General features: G+C 29.9%; 3 protein-coding genes across 7 annotated transcripts; 1 reads left to right on the top strand and 2 right to left on the bottom strand.

Annotated features, from left to right (window-relative positions):
* The first annotated feature begins 14 nt into the window (after positions 1 to 14).
* Positions 15 to 6,557, top strand: LOC109600601 (probable leucine--tRNA ligase, mitochondrial). Its single transcript, XM_020016772.2, has 9 exons — positions 15 to 228; positions 282 to 497; positions 555 to 848; positions 904 to 1,867; positions 1,917 to 2,090; positions 2,148 to 2,339; positions 2,391 to 2,623; positions 5,997 to 6,227; positions 6,280 to 6,557. Exons 1-9 carry the CDS (start codon positions 133 to 135, stop codon positions 6,505 to 6,507), a joined length of 2,628 nt encoding a protein of 875 aa, XP_019872331.2. The 5' UTR covers positions 15 to 132; the 3' UTR covers positions 6,508 to 6,557.
* On the bottom strand, positions 2,712 to 5,989 carry LOC126264731 (TBC1 domain family member 31). The gene is made up of 2 exons (XM_049963931.1): positions 4,264 to 5,989; positions 2,712 to 4,211 (listed from the first exon to the last, which is right to left on the bottom strand). Exons 1-2 carry the CDS (start codon positions 5,729 to 5,731, stop codon positions 2,923 to 2,925), a joined length of 2,757 nt encoding a protein of 918 aa, XP_049819888.1. The 5' UTR covers positions 5,732 to 5,989; the 3' UTR covers positions 2,712 to 2,922.
* A 343-nt stretch (positions 6,558 to 6,900) lies between the features above and the next one.
* Positions 6,901 to 16,395, bottom strand: LOC109600602 (facilitated trehalose transporter Tret1). Of its 5 annotated transcripts, none has more exons than XM_020016774.2 (4): positions 16,314 to 16,395; positions 15,800 to 16,089; positions 11,699 to 11,865; positions 6,901 to 8,440 (listed from the first exon to the last, which is right to left on the bottom strand). In XM_020016774.2, the coding sequence occupies exons 3-4, from the start codon at positions 11,754 to 11,756 to the stop codon at positions 7,095 to 7,097; spliced, it is 1,404 nt and encodes a 467-aa protein (XP_019872333.1). In that variant the 5' UTR covers positions 11,757 to 11,865; positions 15,800 to 16,089; positions 16,314 to 16,395; the 3' UTR covers positions 6,901 to 7,094. The 5 variants fall into 5 exon arrangements, with proteins under 5 accessions (XP_019872333.1, XP_049819890.1, XP_019872332.1 ...); XM_049963933.1 differs by having other exon boundaries at positions 11,699 to 11,885; positions 15,862 to 16,089; XM_020016773.2 differs by having other exon boundaries at positions 15,862 to 16,089.
* Positions 16,396 to 18,007: the final 1,612 nt, after the last annotated feature.

Below are 18,007 nucleotides of genomic sequence, written 5' to 3'. Positions count from 1 at the left end.
TATAGAACTATTAATTTATGTTCTGATTCTCTTCACTGATCAACGTAGTGGCCTTGAAATTATCGGCATCCTCAAACACATGATTATTTGAGGTTATGACTGAGAGTTTATTTAAAAATATTAATTTAAAAAATGTTATATAAAATAGGCTCCAAAAATTTCTTAAAAAAATGTGTACAACACCAAAATTTTCAAATTTACAAATACTTAAGTGGGGTTAATTTATGGGTAACGCACTTAAAATATTCTAAAAATTTAATAAATTGATTAACAATTTTTAGGATAAAGAATTAACTTCAGAGATAAAACATAAAATCGAGAACCATTGGAAAGACAAAATTAAAACTGAACAGTACAATGAACAAGACACAACAAAACAAAAATATTATGTTCTGTCCATGTTTCCTTATCCATCGGGAAGTTTACACATGGGTCATGTACGAGTTTATACAATTAGCGATGCTGTTGCACGATTTCAACGTATGAACGGTAAAAATGTACTAAAATAACTCCTTTAATTGACCCACAAATTACTCATTAAATTATGACCACAGGTTATACATCCTGTTGGGTGGGATGCCTTTGGCCTTCCAGCAGAAAATGCTGCAATTGACAGACAAATATCCCCACATGATTGGACCAAGCAGAACATATCCAACATGAAAGCTCAACTTCAAAGACTTGGATGCAGCTTCGAATGGCACAGGGAGTTAGCAACTTGTGAACCAGAATATTACCACTGGACTCAAGATTTATTTTTAAAATTGTATGAGTCTGGGTTGGCTTACCAAAAGGAGGCTCTGGTTAATTGGGACCCTGTGGACAAAACTGTTCTGGCACATGAACAGGTAATTTTTCATTAACCATAATTAAATTAAAACAAAATGAATAACTTTAAAATAGGTAGATGAAAATGGATGTTCCTGGAGGTCTGGGGCAAAGGTTGAAAAGAAATTATTGAAGCAGTGGTTCATCCGGACAACAAAGTATGCCAAAGATTTACTAGATGGTTTGGATGATTCAGTTCTGCAAGACTGGCGGGACATTATAAAGCTACAGCAGCATTGGATTGGTGAATGTGATGGTGTAAACTTCGATTTCAAAATTAAAAATAAGCCCACAGAGTTTGTTAGCTTGTGGAGCTCAAATCCTGAACACATTGAGAACGTTAAATTTGTGACCGTCACTGCAGATAATATTTTGGCGAGACAGGAAGGTATTACAGGTTCAAGTGGGACTCAGAAACTGCAGGAAACTTTAATAAACCCCTTCAACAATCAAGAAGTACCAATTTTCGTCACGAACGAAATTGAATTTTTACCCTTTACCGACACCTTTGTGGGAATCCCCGGAATAAACGAAGAGGCTGCGAATTTTGCCAACAACCACAACGTAAATTTTGAAACATTACAACAGTATTCACAAGAACAAGCCGCCAAAATAACACAGGAAATTTGTGACAAAGCCAGAGATTTAAATGTTGGTGGCTACTGGACCAGTGCTAAACTAAGAGACTGGCTAATTTCCAGACAGAGATACTGGGGCACACCAATTCCCATAATACACTGCGAAAATTGTGGGACTCAACCGGTGCCACGGGAAGACTTACCTGTGGTACTACCCAAGTTGTCGAAACTTAGTCAAAAAGGTGCTTCACAACTGGCTGAAATTGATAATTGGGTCAATTGCGAGTGCCCCAAATGTAAAGGGAAAGCTCGAAGGGAAACAGATACCATGGACACCTTTGTGGACAGTTCTTGGTACTATTTAAGGTATTTAGATCCGGATAATAAAATGAAAGCATTCGACGAGGAAAAGGCTAAGAAAATGTTGCCAGTTGATTTATACATAGGCGGAAAGGAACATGGTATTATTGATTACTCTGAGGGTCTTCTTAATACAAAGATATTTTGTAGCTGTATTACATATGTATTATGCCAGGTTTATGAGTCATTTCCTGCATTCCTTGGGCTTGGTGCCTGAAAGGGAGCCATTTAAACGACTGTTAGTGCAAGGGATGGTAATGGGACGTAGTTACAGGAAAAAGGGCACTGGAGAGTACCTGCCAGAAAGCAAAGTTAAAATTATAGGTACTTAACACTATAATGAAGTAATTCCTGCATGTTAATTTTTTAATAAACTTTCAGATTTGAAGAAAAACAAAGCTGAGACTCTGGACACAAAAGAACCAGTTGTAGTAACTTGGGAAAAAATGAGCAAATCTAAATTCAATGGAGTGGATCCAGAAGACATGTTTAGAGAATATGGTACAGACACCACAAGACTCCTCATTTTGGCTGATGTGGCTCCCACTTCACACAGAAATTGGAACAGCAACAGTATGTAAAAGAAATGATACCAATTTATTTTAATAATTTATTCCTTTATAGCTTTTCCTGGGATTTTAAATTGGCAGAGGCGTCTGTGGCTTACCATGCAACAATTCCTTCAACACAGGAGTAATTTGCCACCAATGATTGAAGAAGACAAGTTCAAATCACAAGATGATTATTTGTTTGACTCCAGAAATTATTATATTAAAGGTACTTCGTTTAATTATGTGATATCGCAGCAAATGAGTGTAGCTGTTTCAAAACAACAGGGTCTCACCAATAGTTTAAGGGTAAGTTAATTTAATATTCACCAATTTTTGGTACCACCAACCAAATAGGTCGACAAATTTTTAAAGAATTTTTAAGGAAAAATGAAACTAGAGTTGTAAAAAACTTTATTACAACTTAAAAATATAAATATAAAAATATACAATATACATTTCATATAAATAAATACAATATAGTATAAAAATATATAGTTAACTTTGATCTTAAGTTCAATTAATTCTTATTGTTGTCTAGTAACTTTAATAATTGACTAAACTTTACTTTAGGAACACTTATATGGCCTTTTATAATTTTATTAGATTCATTTATTATCGTTAATTATTTTGGTAACATCTAGTTTTGGTAAACCTCTTTTTGACTTTTTTCTATTGGCTCTTTTACTAGAGTAACCCTCATTGGTTTGCCCTTTTCTTAATACCTTGACCAGTTTAGAAACGTCCTTCTCAAGTTCCCTTGCTTCAGCCTGAAGCTCTAATAGTCGTTGATTGGCTGCTGCATCATTGTAACCACCTTGTTCAGTTAAATTGTTTCTAAGTTCCTCCTTAATTCTTCTAATTAAATTGTCAGTTGTTAACAATCCTTCAGTGATATTAAGTTTCTTTAAACTGCTTTTACTGCACATGTTTTTGTTGAACAAGTCAATGACTTCACTTAAATCTTCCTGCTGTTTTTGCAGCACGTTCTTTTGAACGGTACTCCTGGGCTGAGGCTCAAACATTTCAGTAATTGTATACTTGTGCTTTAAAATGTTGGCGTATTGGCACAGCAGTTCTTCGTCACTTGAAGTCATCTTTTTGTCTTGACGTGACTGAGGTTCGTACGTTGATGAGTCTTTCCTGCGACACGCATCCTTTCCTTTGGTCAAGATGGACTGTCTTAAGTTGTCTAGTTTTCTTTGTTGTTCCCTGACTAGTTCTTGTTCTTGTAGGATTTTATCGATGAACGCCCGTTCCATTTCCTTCTTACGTTCGTATTCGATTTGGTGCTTCTCGTCGTTCCCTACATCGAACCAGTAGGTCGTGTCCTCATTAAGCAGCGTACTTTGTTCTTGCTTGATCTGCGACAACTCCGCATTGAGTGCAGACATTTGACTCTTCTCAAACTCCACCATCGTTTTAGGGTAGTCAATAAACGCCGGATATCCATCCAGTTGTATACAAATAAAGTCATCCAAATATTGCCTAGGGTGCAACGCGTCGGGAGTACGCTCCAAAATGTGATAAGCTTTCGATATAAACTTCTTCGTGTTGTTCGGGTTTTGTCGTTGGAAGAACGTATTAAATTCATCATCTTTGCGCATGCTCAGTAGGTTGGAGCGGTGAACGACGCAGTACGAGGCGACTGCGCAGAGCAAGAACGACGGTTCGTTGATCAAGACGTGGTCCCAAAGCATCAGCCATTCGTTCGCGGTCAGGACTTCGGAGAACGCCGTCTCTAGCAGCGGCCAAATGTAACTTGTTGGTTTTATTTCGTAGGCGGTGATATGGTAATATAACTCAGGGTCTGAGTCCTGTAACAGGTTTTCCACCATGGAGAATATGTTCAAGGGAGGCAGGGGGTAATACTCAAACCAATGTTGGCACCAATTTACTGAAATTAAATTATTATTACTATTATCATTTTATTAAATTCAACAACTTACATATGATGGTGATAACAGCTTCAAAAATTTGTATGGGGTTGTTTTGAAACACCTTGACAAAAGGAAATACAAATAAAGGCAGGAATGAGACGTTAGCAAAAAACGGGGACCAGCTCACTAAATTGTTCAATAAAATCCTTAAGCTCCTGATTGACTGTTCAGACTCCAAAGGATATTGCTTTTTTAAATCTGGAAAGCTTTCTAATGTTATGTGACTGGAGATGTTTTTATATTCTTCTGAGTTGTTGGGTAACTGAAGGAGGCTGTCCCAGATTACTGCCCTGTACATTTTAGGAAATTCGCCATACTCTTTTAAAATTGGCTTCAGCTTTGCTACGTTTAATACGTCTTCCTTCTCTTTTTTGATTATTACCATGTTCACCTTAACTTTCTTTAAATTTACTTGTTTCTTTTTCACTGGGCTTTCGACTACTTTAGGGACGCTTGTAAAGAGCAATAAATTGTAAACGCAGACAGCACCAGAAGTCAATATTAGGGCTAAAAAATTGTTTACAGGGGAAATATGAAATTTTATTATATCAGACTCTTGACTCAGTTGGTTTACAACCTTCTGCAGCTCCAAGTCATAAAAATACAACACTCCAGAACCCGATAATATGGCCAACATTTTGCTGTACTTCCAAACTAAGTTTAGTGGTACAATTTCAATTTGTTTCACAGTTAAAATATACTCAGGGAGTTGTAGTACTTGCAACGTTTTAAACTCGTTGGCGTCCACAACAGCTAGGCTATTAAAAACGCACGCAATAATTATTTTTGAGCCGTTTTCCGAGAACGTAATGTTTTTAACAGTGTGATTGTTCCACTGACTTGTATCCATTCGGTGCTTCAGCTTCCAAGTATGTGTGTCCCACAATTGGAAGGTGTCGTTTTCTAAGCATGATAGAATGCAGTTTGTAACGGGGATAAATGTTAGAAATTTAAGCTTCAAGTCTACATTTAAATTCAGTATTTGTTGTTTGGTGTTAGTTTTTAAGTTCCAAATAATTCCCTCACTGTCAGCAGTGGTTACACATAATCCAGTGGAAGAAAACGATATATATTTCACTGGCAATTTGTGTCTTTTAAGTTTGCCCACCAGGAAACCACTATAAATGTCCACAATAAGTATACAACCGCATTCAGTACCCAAAAAGATTTCATTGTTGTTTGTGTTGGAGAATTTTGGCACAGTGACTGACTCTGTCCCTGGTAATGACCAATAAGTATTTAACAACACATCAACAATGAAAATTACCCCGTTGTTGTTGATGCAAGCCAGCAAGTTGCCTGTACAGTTGAAGCAACAGTGGAAAAATCGCTTCACTGGTTGATTACATTGGTGGCTGTACTTGACGTCGATTTTCTCATTAATTTTTACTATTAAACCGTCGTCTCCTTGCTGCTTCTTCGGGAATAGTACTTTTTTAACTGTGTTTTCATTATTTGGCACAACAAATACTTCCATAGTGTCACTTTTGACAAGTTACGAGGTTATAATCAACGTTGCCATGGAAACGGTGCGCCATCTGTTGGAAGATTATTGTAACACAAAGTGGGATTTAAAATTTAAAGTTCTTGACTTAATTATTTAATTAAAATAACTTTAATAAGTTACGTCCTTGTTATAATATAACAATGAAGCATTAGAGGTAAAAAGTTGGCATTTTAAAGTTTTTAATGGCTGAAAAAATTAAAATTTGGTTTTAAAAGCCCAATTTTGGTTGCTTCAGAAAGCTTCACCAGCGGTGGTAGCCCACAGTTTGCAATACGAAAGAGCCCTGGCGGCCCAAATCATTTTGCTTGCGCCTATGGCTCCGCATTTCGCGTCTGAGCTGTGGTCCGGTTTTGTTTCGGCACCAAACCGACTGGACAAGTCCCAGGAAGTGTTCTGGGACAAGACGGTGTTGGAGCAAAACTGGCCTGAGACTGACATGGATTACAAGTTGGAATTGGTTTGTCAGGTAACCAATTACGATTTAATTAAATGTGAGGCCTTACTACACCGGTTTTTAGGTCAATGGGCATGAAAATTGTAAAATAAAAATCCCCAGGAAGGATTTGGAGGTGTTACCTCATGAAGAGGCTGTTAGGCTTGCACTGGAGAGGGAAGAGGTTGCCAATGTTTTAGCCAAAAGAACTGTAATAGACACCCAATATAAACAATATACTGGAAACGACAGCATCATAAATATTATAGCTTTAACTGAAAGAGAAAGGCAACAAAAAATGGCTAGTTCATAAGTGTTTTTGTTCATTAATTGTTGAGTTTTAATAAATTATTTTGTATTGTGTTAATCAATTTAATTGCCACAAGTTTCCTTATAATTCATATGACACATCAAATTGGACCTAGTCAGGAAATAATTAACTTTATGTTCCTTACATATCATTTAATTAAACAGATGCAAACAGCATTGTATTAAATCTGGAAATTACTTAAAATTTTTATAACCTGGGCCCACATGAGGTGGTTACATAAATCTGTAGATTTATTTTAACAACTAAATTAATATTTTATACTTTATAGACACTATAAAATTTATAATTTACATTCTATACTTTTAATTAAAAGATGTTTTACACTATAGTTGTAGTATTTGGTAATGAATATTATTTGTATCTAATAAATAGACATTTGAATTTAAAATATTTTATTCCTAAATTTAAAATATACAATTTAATAAATAAAATACATACTCTCATATCTATTTCATGTCTTAATGTAGTGAGTGATAAATTATCCTTTAATTAACCTAAAAGAAATTACAATTAAAAGTCTTTCTTTAAGTTACAATCAGGCACATTAAATATTCGTTTACATAAGTAAGTTACAACTTTGTACCTTCGCCCTTTTTATTTTCATTACCTCGGAGATAATCTTGAATTTCCTCAAGGGTTTTACCTTTAGTTTCGGGCACACAAAAAACAATAAATATTAATCCAATAACAGAACACACGCTAAAACCGAAGAAGGCACAGTACATGCCGTAGTTGTCTTTCATAATTTGTAGGAATTTAGATGCGATTGTAGCTACAACGCTAAAATACACATCAGCCAGGCACAAAGCGAAAGCCTTAACGCTCGTGGGGAACAACTCCCCCAACATTAAAATCGGAATAGACTGCATCCCCAAGCTGAATATTATGGTGAAGCCAATGAGTACAACGACTGGAAGGAATGCGAAGGAACTAGTGTCGAGATGCGTTTCAGTCTTAACGTAAAAGTAGGCGCCTTCAAAGAACAAGGCCAGTGCCGAGCCTGCCATCGAAATAATGAGCAACGGCTTCCTTCCAGCTTTATCAACGATGCTGGAAGAGACGATTGTCAGCAACAACTGGACGGAGAAGTAGATCATCGAGGCGTGATGTGGTGAAATGTCGTCGCCGGCGTGTTTGAATATTTCCTGAGCGTAAAACGTGATGGCTGTGGTGCCGCTGAACTGCTGAAACCCTCTTAGCCCGGCGATTATCAAAACCGCCTTCCTGTTGCTCTTCACCGTGAACAAATCGAAGAACCTTCCGCTGCCCTCCTTTTTCTGCGTGATTAGTGATGCTTTGATTCGATTGATTTCGTCGTCCACGTCGTCCACCTTCCTGAACTTCCTCAAGCTTTCCTTGGCCTCCTCTTCCCTGCCCCTCATGAGTAAGTAGTAAGGGCTTTCCGGCATCCAGATGAAGGTCACGAAGGCCAGCAACGGCACCAACGAGGACACGATGGCTGTTAAACTGATACTCAGATAGGAGCCGATGATGTTGATCAGAAGGAACCCCATAATCCAAGTTACGGAGCAACTAGACCCCAACATTCCCCTGACTTTCTTGTCCGATATCTCCCCAATGTACATGGGGACGACGGTGAAAGTCACCCCGTCCGCCACCCCGGCCACAAACCGGGCAACGTTAAGCTCAATGGCACTCTTGGCGAACGCAATCAACATCCAGGCCAGGAAGAAGGGAACACAAGTGGCGATGATTGTTTTCTTTCGGCCCAGACAGTCGACGATCGAGGCGGCGGTCACGGCCCCAATTACGGCCCCTATGAGGGGCATCACAGCCATCCAGGAGCCGGCGTCGCTCGATATCGAAATTGTCGAGTTTGAATTGTTCACGATCTGAGGTAGGGAGGGTGAGGGCCACCCGTAGTGCATGCCATCGGTGACAATTGCAAGAGTGCCTGTAACAGTGTTTTATTTAACGACCTTTCGATTGTTAGCAAGTTTCACGATTACATGTAATTTTATCGGTTGTCAGGAAGTGGCAATTAACAGGATTGTGCAAATTGGTGGCTTTCTTTAATGGACACTGTCTAATGGGGTTTTAACTGGGTAAACAGCAAGTGTTACCTTATCGTTATTAGAAATATTATTTAGGTATAAAACCGGTATTCCCCGCCTTCTAATTAAATTAGACTTCCTTTATAAAATATATATGGTGAAAATATCTGAAGTAATCAATATATTGACCTAATTATTGGGTCTACAAAAACAAAACATAAAATTAAGGCTCTTCTTTAACGAATCTATTTTGGTAATATAAATTGCTAAATTATTATCATTATTTGCAATTATTTAAAACGACAAGACTGATGTTAAATAGATCCAATTAACGACCATGAGTAGTTTTAGCAAAGCCAGTTTGTAAATTTCCACAGCTCCATGTAATTCTAGACGTGCAGTAATTTTTAGATATTTACTCAAATTAACTAACTCCACGTGTTCGATTCTCGAATTAAATCTGTGTGTGCCATTAAGTGAACAAATGGTATATTGTTGTTTTGGTTTTATTGGTTTGCAACGGTTCATTTTATTTGATTTTAGTTGCCAGTAGTTTTAATCTTTGATAATAATCGAATTAAAGACATTTGTAACAAGAATTGGTTTATAAACCTGAACAATTTTAAAAATATCATAATATTTAGAATTTTAATTTAATATGTCAACGAGAAAACTATTTTACGTCAGTATCAATAGTGTTATAACTAGTGTGAATTAAGAGAAATTATGACCGATTTTAAGTTGTGTCGACATATTAAAAAATTCAATTAGCATACACGAAATTACAATGTCAGTAAATTTTATTACAGTGAGTGAACATTTGAATCATATGGGGGAGGTTTGACCGATAAACAAAAACATGTGTATTAAATTACAAGAATACATAATCAAAATAAGCAATTATGTTATATTAAAATATCTTTATTCGTTTAATTAAGTTCCATTCTTGGCTATTTGTGATGTATATTAACTGTAATGAAGTCTGACGAGACCCTTAAAATTTCGATAGTTTAATTTAAATATTCTCTGAAAACCAATTAGGATTTCATAGGAGAAACTATTAAGTGATCTAAAAGTGCACCGGAATAATAATTAATTTAAATATCTAACTATTTTTAATTGTAATAAAATTTTTACTTTAATATTTCAAAAACTAATAAATAGTCATTAAACAAGGTGTTTCCAAAATACATGGTCAAAATTTGGGGGCAGTTAGAACTCGTCCAATAATGAATAAAACCTAAATAACATTTTTTTCTGAAGGTTTTCTTGAAGAAAATACAGCCCCTCAAATTTAAATTTCAAAAATTGTTTTTTCCTCATATTTTCGTAACTTTTGGTCCAATCGTGTTTAAATTTGGTATGTATTATCTTTAAATATATACCTACAATTTAATGAAATAATTTTTTTCCATAATGATTCAGTGGCGTAAATTCTGGGGGTTTTCCTCGTTTTTCTCCATTTTTTTACGCCACTGAAATTTTTTTAAAACTATTAAGCTTTTCATATTCTTTATACAATTTAGAAGAAAAATGGTATCTTGATTAATATTGATTATCACAGCCGTTTTTAAGATATTTCAATTTCAATGTTTGAAGAAAATTAGTGAACAGTAAATCTGAAATATTTCAAAATCGCCACTGAAAATTGTTTAAAACTATTAAGTTTTTCATATTCTTTACACAATTTAGAAGAAAAATGGTACCTTGATTCATATTGATTATCACAGCAGTTTTTAAGATATTTCAGTTTTATTGAAAGAAATTAAAGTGAACATTAAATCTGAAATATCTCAAAAATGGCTGTGATAATCAAACTTAATCATGTATACCTTTTTTGTTTCAAATTGTGCAAAGAATATGAAAAACTTAATAGTTTTAAAAAATATTCATTGGCGTAGAAAATAGGGCGAGAAAAAATGTATTTAAGGATAATACTTATCAAATTTAAACACAATTGGACCAAAAAGTATAAAAATAGAAAGATTTATTAATTTAAACTTCAAAAAATAGTAATTCAATTACAATAAAATACAATTCTTAGTTTTATATCATTTCTATTATTAAGAAATAATGTAAAAGTATATTCTGCATCAAAAACAAAGAAATTAAATGAAATATTTATCTAGAAAAACAGTAATTCAATTATAATAAAATACAATTCTTAGTTTTATACCATTTCTATTATTCAGAAATAATATAAAAATATATTCTGCATAAATAAATTAATGGAAATGTGTTTAAATTAAGTGTAGTATAAATTTCAAGATATTAATTAGAATATCTAAGAACAGTTCAGAGTTCAAATTAAAAACTGTATCTGTATAATTAAACTTAATTTTTGTTTGTGTAATTAGATGTTTTACAGAATATAATTTTAAAGAATAGTAAGAACACTATTATGATTTCTAATTAAAAAAATTGAAATCCTTTAGCTCAAAAAATGGTTTTATTTAGAAATAAAATACTAAATTATTCTCTATTTGTAAAGTAAGTGTTTAAATACATTATAAAACTATAATAATTTTTAAAAGAAAGAAAGGAATTAAAAGAGAATATTAACAAGAAATTTCTTGTAAAAAATGAATAAGAAATTGAGACATTAAAATAATAAATTTCAGTATTCAAAATAAAATATCAAAACTTCTATAACAAAAACTAAAGAAAATAGACATTTAAAATTAAACATTATTTAAATTTTAGTAATAATATACCTATATATTTGAAACCCACAATTATGATATCTAAAAACAAAGTTCTAGTTAAAATAAATATACAGCTCTTATCAAACATATTTTTAAATGTGTAATAAAGTACTAAATTAAAATATATTCTATGATTGACGTAAGTTTCTAAAATATTGTAAAATTTAATTGTTTAATTATATAATAAGACAAAGAAGTTGTTTGGGACATAAATTGAAATGTCCATGGCTGGAAATGTTGAAATTATTTTGGATTATCCTCATCTATGATTTTTTGTGTTCTTAAATCCTGACAATAAACCGACAAGAAATATTATTAAGTAATTAATAACTTCAGTCTTTTGTTAAATTATAAAACAATAGACTTGTTCAAAAAATGATTGATAATGAGAATCTCACTGAGAAGGAAGTTTGTTACGCACAAATAATATAAATATTGAGGTAAAAATCGTACCTGAAGCGGCTGCCAAATATTGCAGCAGCGGACTTCCTGTCATCTTGACCGTTTCCATGGTGATTGCGACGCGATCTGATGATTCGGTCCAGTTCACGTGGACTCGCGGTGCACGCACTCGGATCTAATGGACCAGTCGAGTTCCCTCTTTAACATGAAAATGGAAACTGAAAATAAAAATTAAGACCTGCTCAACTAGGATGTTCAAGGCCGGATTCGGACCGATTAGACGGTGCAATTGCAGACCGAGTGTCTGTACGACGATCGGCTTTAGGAGTGAGGGGGGTGGTTTTTTTCATGAAAGTTTTATTGGCGACTATTTGCTTTTTCTGTGTTTGTAAACAAAATTAAACATGTGAAAGTCCGTAATATTTAATTTTGATAATGATTAATGTAAACGCATTTTTCACTATCAATCAAATAAAATATTGCATTTATTTATAATTTAATATAAATTTGTATATTTTTGGACCAGGAAAATTTATATTTCAATTATTTTCAGTTAAAACTTTCTCAATCACAATGTAATAAAAATGTTGAATTTATTCAAAAATAGTTTCATTCCTTAAAATTTTTATGTTTTTATAACATAAAAATTTCAACAATTCAAATATTTTATAAGGTTAAGTTGAAGTAAAAAATTATTTTTTATTTAAAAATAGTTTAAACTGAATTTTACTTATTAATTAACATGTGCTATATTTGGTAAATCAAATTTGTTACTTATTAAAAAATAATAATAACTAAGTTACAAATTATAAGAAAAATGAACACATTAATAAACAAACTATTCATTTTTCAATCAAAACCAATTAAAAAAATATTGAAAAATGTTGTATTTATTCTAAAATAGTTTAAATAAATACTTTTATTCCGTAAAATTTGTATATTTTTTTCAAAACATAAACAATAAATATTTTTATTCCATAAAATTTGTATACTTTTGTTAAAACATATACAATTTAAATATTTTAAATACTTTCTTGTAAAACTTAAGACATTTTTCAATCATAATCAAGTAAAAAAAGTTGAAAACATGTTAAATTTCTTTCAAAATAGTTTAAATAAAAACTTTTATTCCGTCAAATTTGTATATTTTTGTAAAAATACAAAAAATTTAAACATTTCAAATCATTTCCTATAAAACTTAAGATTTTCTCAATCACTATCAAGTAAAAAAAGTTGAAAAAATGTTGAATTTATTGGAAAATAGTTTAGATAAAAATTTTTATTCCGTAAAATTTGTATATTTTTATAAAAATATAAAAATTTAAACATCTCAAATACATTCTTATAAAATTTAAGACATCTCTCAATCAAAATTAAATAAAAAAAGTTGAAAACATGTTGAAGTTATTTCAAAATAGTTTAAATAAATACTTTTATTATATTATATTATTTATATTTTTGTTAAATAATAAACAATTTAAACATTTCAAATATATTCTTTATTAAAACTTAACCAAAATGAAGTAAAAAATGTTGAATTTGTTCCAAAAGGGGTTATATAAATATTTCCATTCCGAAAAATTTGTATCTTTTCCTTACAGCATGAAAATTTCGAATATTTTCTTATAAAAAATGAAACATTTGTCAATCACAATCTATTAGAAAAGGTTCTTTTTCTTAAAATTTGTATTGTTTTATAAATACAAGAAAATTCAAATTATAAAAAAATCAATAAATTAATGAATTGTTCATTTTCACTCAAGGAAACCTTAATCTTGAAAAAAATCATTGTTCAAACGTTTGCTTATTTATGGTGGAACAAATTATCATGTTATATTAACAAATATTTATTTTAATCGACAAAGTATTAATAAAAAACGACATTTGGGTAAAGATTTTAAATTTTCCAAATTCTAAGGTAATAAACAATTTATAGGTGTGTGACATAATCAAAGAACATCAACAAAACGTTGCATTGATGTTTTATATAAATAAATAAAATTAAAAAGGATTTAAGTTTTATACAACCAAATATTAATAATAAATAAACAATATAAAGACAAATCTCGGAATAGATTTAAATCTTTACAAATTATAATTTTCAAGTAAATAATGTGAGTATTATTTTAATAGCCAGTTTCTAGATTTGGTCTATTGTTTAAATAATATTTGAACGCATCACAATCCTCGTTTACCCTAATTATAGGCAACTTAGATTACATATTGTTATCTATTTGAATGTGTATTTAAAAAAATCTAAATATTATAAATATTTATTATTTAGTATAAAATTGCATTCCAATCATAAAATATTAAATAAATTATGTAAATTTCTAATGATTTTTTGATATTTAGTATCAAATTTTTAATTGAAAAAATAGTTAAATAAAATATTTATAATATAAAAATGTGTTAAATAAATTAAAATATCTTAGGTATTTGTTAAAGGTTTATAAAAGAATATTTATAAATTAGTCTTTTTTAATTAACTTACGATAATTCAAAGAGTATACCCCACCACTTGTTAAATGTAAATATTAAATATTACAAATAAATATTATTTAGTATAAAATTGTATTCCAATCATACAATATTAAATAAATTATATTAATTTCTACTGAGTTCTTAATATTTAGTATCAAATATTTATTTTTTTTAATAGAAAAAATATTAAATAATTTAAATTATCTGTTAAAGGTATTATAAAATAATATTTATAAACGAGACTTTTTTAATTCACTTACCATACTTCAAAGAGTGCATACACCACTTGTTACTGTTACTTGTTACTTCCACAGATAACTGAGATCTCTTCTGGTTACTTTCTGATGAAATCCGAATATATACCCATCACAAATTATCATTAATGATGCAAAAACATATTTTTCATCGGAGATGATGTTAATATTAATAAAATTAAATAGTATCAATAGATCAAAGGGTTATCAAAAGCTTTTGCAGGTAAATCAAAATTATAGATTACATAACTTTGACATTTAGGTGGTTATTGTGGTGAACTACCTAATGGTAATAACTCAAGATTTTAAGATATTTCCAATAATTGGTATAAATCTCAAATTAACATTTTATTATAACAATTTAAGCAGGAGAAGCTTTTCAGTTTGTTGTTATATGTTCATTATTTTAATAAAAATATATCTATTTATAAATTAAAGATTTGGAAAGATAATTAATATAATTATTTAATATATTAGTGGACCCCTAAGAGACTGCAAAGAGTGTGTTGACCGCTTATCATTAAATTGTGGTGTCTAGTAATTTAAAATAATACGATAGTAAAAAATTGATTATTGAGCCAAGGTTACACGTATTGGCATTATCAGTGTATCCGCAAAATTCTGCTATTATAATTAATTACAACCATTATGTCACTTTATTTATCTTTAACAATCCACCCCCGGAGTGTTCGACACATCCGAAGTGGCTCAAGGGTTTCTATTTGAATATGATTTGCGGAAATAAATGGAGGATCAAAATAGAGAGTGGCCATGACTAAAATGTTTTCCGTGACAAGTGTCTATGGCTAAAAATATATACACACGTGTTAATATAAAAATAACCACGTGCCACTTGGGAATAAATCGTATTTGGCTGTATGAAATGATTTCATGCCACTAATTACTACATTATCACAAAATAAACTAATTATTAATATTATGGAGTGTGCTATAAACGGAAAAATTATTAGAATCCAATTTATTTATTTATTTAATGTTTTTTTAAGTTGGTAAACACAGTGATAAATTAAACACACAACATAATTTATTAATGAAGGTAAAATACAATATCAGCAAATTAATTTGTTAAGTATTGATTTCAGTTATTAAAAATAGATTTTATTACAAAGCAAATTATTTATAAGCTGTAATTACAATAAATGCCTTAGATAAATGTTAAAAATAAAATTATGGGGGGTCAATTTATGGGAATTTATGTGAGTAATTTGTTCCCAATAATTTTCTTCATCATTCTTCCACATAAACCAACTATTAAAACAATGGCATTGTCAATTAATTGCGAAACAATTAACGAACTGTACAAGTGAGGTCAGCACAAAACCTCGAATTTGGAACAAAACGTCAAACAAAGCAAATTTCATCGCAAACAAACGAAAAACCAGAGCTTACTTACGTCCCCACGTTAACAAAGAAGCGACAAACAAAAGTGAATCCCTTGAAAACTTCCAATCTTACCCCTAAATTGGTGAAACGATATCGTTGTGTCTCGGGTCAGGGTTGGTGTGTGCCTGGAACAAACTCAAGTTTCCATATCGATTTCGTTTTGAGCGTCCGATTTCTGCACCGACTGTTTGTCGACGTCTTTCAGGAAGTTTTTCAGCGAGACGCTTTGTGACGGTCTAAAAACTGCCTATGACCGGATACCATATGCACGGTTTCAAGGTGAAAGCTCTTGTTTTTGCGCTTTTATTTGTGGAAAGTACGAAAATACAATTTTATAAACTGTTTTGTTTAGTTTCATAAGGAAATTGTGAAGCTTTGTTTAACTGTAACTAGTTTATGTGGACTTAAACTAGAGTAAGCATGTGCGTTTTACAAAAATTACCATTAAGCAACCAATACAGTTCCAATTCATTGCTTAATTTATTTTTGGCAATAGTACCAAGCGCATCAAAATCAGTACATACCTTCCAAAAATACATAAACCGAAAGACGACAATATGCTATACTTTATCTCACTTGAAACTGTGACACATTTCCTGCTAGACGGTCCTCATTTGACTAAAAGTGAGTGACCAAATGCGAGTCCTTGGGGTAAACATTTGGCAAACGATTCAGTTTTTATTTTTGTTAATACGCATCAAAATATAAAACAATTAATTATGATTCGTTGTGTATCGAAATGCGATATGTGTTTTATTTTGAAACAAAAATATTTGACTCATGCAGTCAAAACTTTTTCGACAAATATAAATTGTTTACAGTAATTAGTTACTATGCACTAGATTTTTGGTAAACTAATCGTCTGAAATATATTTTTACTATTTATTTAAAGAAATTTATCAACAATTTTCAAATATAAGTCTTATTTTATTTTTTGATAAAAGAAATTTTGCTCTTAATAAAAAAAAATATTTTTATACGTGTAATTTTTCATTTTTGTTAGCAAAAAGAGAGTTATTACATATTTTAATAATATTTTTATTTGAAAATCTTTAAATCATTTATTTAATTTATTGTTTTTATCGTTTATTTTCCATTTATTTTTTCATATATTCTTAAAACTTTACTGTCATTTATTTAAAATTTGACAATAAATCTATTTATTAAAAATATTATAGTTAAAACATATTTTTTTAGTAAAAAAATGTGTTCTGCAATTTTTTTGTTTTTAATTATTATATTGAAATTTATTTAATATATAATACAATATTTATTTGTTTATAAGTTTACTTTAATTATCTTAACAATTTTTCTTTCATTTTATTGCAAAATCTTACAAACTTATTTAATATTATGAGATGAAATTTAATGTTTTCTATTTTATATTTTAATTTTAACAAAATATCATGTCAATTATTTAAAAAATCTTATAAATTTAATTAGTTTTATGTTATTGTATATTTTATTTAGAATAGTAGTAATCAAGAAAAATAAATTAGGCGAATGAAAAATGTTTATAAAACCAATAAAAACTACAAAAATAAATAAATAAATGAAATTTATTTATAAAATCATCATTAAAAATATAAAAAACTATTTGTTATTAATTATCTTAGATAATTTAAAATAATTTTCCTTTAATAAAACAATTAAAAAAATTATTATTATATTATTTTTTTGTTGTTTTATTAAAATAAATTTTATTTTAATTTGATATATAATATATATTTTTTATACATTTATATTTTTTATATAATTATATTTTTTTGTGGAAAATAATTTATTTTAAAACTATTGAAAAAATTTTTTTTAAATTAATAAATTTTATTTTAATTTATACATAATAGAAAATTTGTTTTTTATAAATTTACTTTTATTATCTATATAGTTTTAATTTTATTTATTTCTTTTTAATAAAATTAATGTGGAAAATTATTTATTTTATATTATCCCTTATTTTATTATAAACCTCAATTACTTTTATAAAAAAATCTACTTGTTATATAATTTAATTAATTTAAAATATTTTTTCTTAAAATAAAACTATTGAAAAAATGTTTTTTTTTAATTAATAATTTTATTTTAATTTGTATATAATAGAAAATTTATTTTTTATAAATTTACTTTAATTATTTATATTGTTTTAATTTTATTTATTTTTTTAATAAAAATAATGTAGAAAATTATTTATTTTATATTATCCATTATTTTATTATAA

The sequence above is a fragment of the Aethina tumida genome, chromosome 2 (assembly GCF_024364675.1).
Source record: "Aethina tumida isolate Nest 87 chromosome 2, icAetTumi1.1, whole genome shotgun sequence".
Lineage (NCBI taxonomy): Eukaryota > Metazoa > Arthropoda > Insecta > Coleoptera > Nitidulidae > Aethina > Aethina tumida.
This window is presented reverse-complemented; position numbering and strand designations above follow the sequence as displayed.